Source organism: Atta colombica, unplaced genomic scaffold, assembly GCF_001594045.1.
Source record: "Atta colombica isolate Treedump-2 unplaced genomic scaffold, Acol1.0 scaffold261, whole genome shotgun sequence".
Taxonomy (NCBI): Eukaryota; Metazoa; Arthropoda; class Insecta; order Hymenoptera; family Formicidae; genus Atta; species Atta colombica.
The window spans coordinates 874153-877067 of NW_017259361.1; the positions used below are offsets into that span (position 1 = coordinate 874153).

Sequence of the window (2915 nt, forward strand, 5' to 3'; positions counted from 1 at the left end):
TAACATACATGTGTATAATTATATTAGTGATGCACTAGATCATCAAATTACTGGATATCCGAAAAGAATCAGATATTCGAACTGTCAGATATCCGGAAAGGCAATTTTTTGAGTCGGATATCCGACCGGATTCCGGGACAAGATATTCAAAAAAAAAAGGAAAAAAACTGAATGAAAAAGAAAAAGAGAGGAGCTTATTTATATAAGATCTTATTTTTTATAAATCTATTCTTTTTAATTTAATTTCTTGTACTATTTTTTCTTTTTTTACTCTAAAATGAAGAAAAAAAGAAAAGGGATGAACCATGCAAGAAATTTAGCTGAAAAAAACAAGAACTTTGTATAATTTTTGTACACAATTCCTTTAATGATTCTGCAAAGTTTAGAGTTAAATTCGATGTATATTGCAAGCAGAATGCAGGTCGCAAGTGAAATGTAATCACAATACATAAAACGTAGGAGGCGAAAGTTGAAGTTTATATAACTTTTTGCGTTCTGATGTAGATCGTGCTCAAGAAATTAATAATTAGTGATATTTTCAGTGATATGCTTCATTTGGTACATATTTTATATACTTCGTCTGATAATTTTGATATAAAATATCTCTCAAACTATTCATTAAAAAAAAAATATTTCTCTACAGAACATAATAAGATGAATTAATTAATGTAAAAAAAACGCATAGTTGCTTTTCAAAAAAAGAAATATGTAGTTGCAAATTGCATAACTTCTTTGAAAAACAACTGTGTATTTTCTTTATTCTTTGTTAATAAATTGCTAATTAATATTTATATTCTAAAAATAAGGTTGTTTTAAACAGACGTTTGTCCTGTACAAATAACTTTTTTTACTGTGTATTTTATAAGAATGTAGTACGATATTACATAACTATATACATGTTTCTGTCATTGATACATGCATATATATGTGGAAAAAATAATAGAATTATCTTTTATTTTTTAATGTAAAAGATATAAAGATAAGAAAATTCTCTTCAAAGTATCTTTCTTATAGGACAACTAATTGTATTTTATTGCTATATCTCTACTTTTACACATTGCTTAAATTTTTCTTAAAGATCTCTCTCTTTAGTCTATCTTAAATTGTCTGTTATTATTACATAATTAAAGGGAATTTAAAAACACTGGTTTTGTGTAAATCAATGTTTTCAATATTATGCATGGTATTTCAAACACGTATTAAAATAGTGATTAAATTTTGAATTTTTATTTTAATCGATATCTTATTTCAGAGTTTTATCCCAACTTTATTGAAAGTAGCGGCAGGCATGCAGTTTCAAATTGATAAACCAAGATCCGAATATATCCGTGATGACAGACCGGGCACATATAACGAAAGACTGGAACAAATTCTCAGCAGACAAATACCACAGTTGATATTTTGCGCGGTATCAAACAATCGCAGTGATCGCTACTCTGCAATCAAGAAAAAATGCTGCGTTGATCGACCTGTTCCATCACAAATTTGTTTGACAAGAACAATGACGCACAGAAACATTAAATCTATTGCCACAAAAATAGCAATACAGATGAGTTGTAAATTGGGTGGAGCACCGTGGTACGTGGATATTCCATTGGAAGGGATAATGATGATCGGGTTTGATGTTTGCCATGATACAACGATGAAGAACAAAGATTTCGGTGAGTATGAAATTCTCGAAAGTTTTTTTTATTTTTTTTTTTAATTTTTTTTTAACACAAAAAATGTTGAAATCGCAACCTATTTTATAGTTTCTTAAATTGAATCGTAAAAATTTTTAATTGTCGATTTTTGATATCATGTGTGTTTTAACTTTATGATTTCTTAGATTAATTTTATTCGAACAAAATTTATGTAGAAAGAACTGATTAAGGAAATGCGATTTTCCTTTACATGTATAAGATACAGATAATAAAATATTATCGATTAAAATAAAAATTTAATATTTTTATTCAAAAATTTAATATTTATAATCAATACATATTTTAATGAATGCGTTCTAAAATTTATTAAATCAAGTTCTCTTAATTTCGTTCAATATATTCTATAATACATCAATATATTCTATAAGAATAAGAATGTAAATATAAAAATATAGGTACTTTGCAACATTTTATCTTTTAAAAATAAAAAATCAATTATTATTTCTACATATCTATGCACATTGTTAATATTAATATTGAATTAATATTGAATTTGCTGTTGCAGGTGCTACAGTAGCGATTCTGAATAGACGCATGACACAATACTTTAGCGCAGTAAACGTGCATCATACAGGTGAGGAATTATCGAATGACCTTTCTGACAACATTTGCAAGTCTGCACAAGCGTATTACGCGCTAAACAAAACTCTCCCTGGGCGCATTGTGATTTATCGCGACGGCGTCGGTGAGGGTCAAGTTCCTCTCGTAATGGATCGTGAGGTTATACAGATTAAAAAGAAACTTGATGGATTGTATGGTGGCTCAGATAGATACAAAATGGCCTTCATAATAGTCACGAAGCGATTAAATACACGTTTCTTTGAGAACAACAATAATCCAGAACCGGGCACAATAGTCGACGACGTAATCACAAGTCCAATCAAATACGATTTCTTTATCGTGTCGCAGAAAGTGCGGCAGGGAACAGTAACACCCACTGCGTATAGCGTTGTTTACGATACTCTAGGTATGGATCCCGACAAGATACAACGTCTTACATATAAGCTGACGCATATGTACTACAATTGTTCAAATACCGTTAGAGTACCGGCACCTTGCCATTATGCTCACAAATTAGCATTTCTGGTGAGTAAATTCATTCATCGGGCGCCAGATACGCAGTTACAAAACACATTATATTTTTTATAATTCCACTTTTTTGTAATACTAATAGTATTACTTTTTTTTTTTTTTTTTTTTTTTTTTTTTTTT

At 29.2% G+C, this 2915-nt stretch overlaps 1 protein-coding gene across 4 annotated transcripts in view; it reads left to right on the plus strand.

Annotated features, from left to right (window-relative positions):
- LOC108689147 (protein aubergine) overlaps positions 1 to 2894 on the plus strand; it is an 11897-nt gene extending 9003 nt beyond the window's left edge. For all 4 annotated transcript variants that reach the window (XM_018195789.1, XM_018195787.1, XM_018195788.1 and 1 more), the window contains 2 exons: positions 1253 to 1661; positions 2209 to 2894. In XM_018195789.1, the coding sequence (XP_018051278.1) occupies positions 1253 to 1661; positions 2209 to 2852 (1053 nt within the window). In that variant the 3' untranslated portion in view covers positions 2853 to 2894. The remainder of the gene's footprint in view (positions 1 to 1252; positions 1662 to 2208) is intronic.
- Positions 2895 to 2915: the final 21 nt, after the last annotated feature.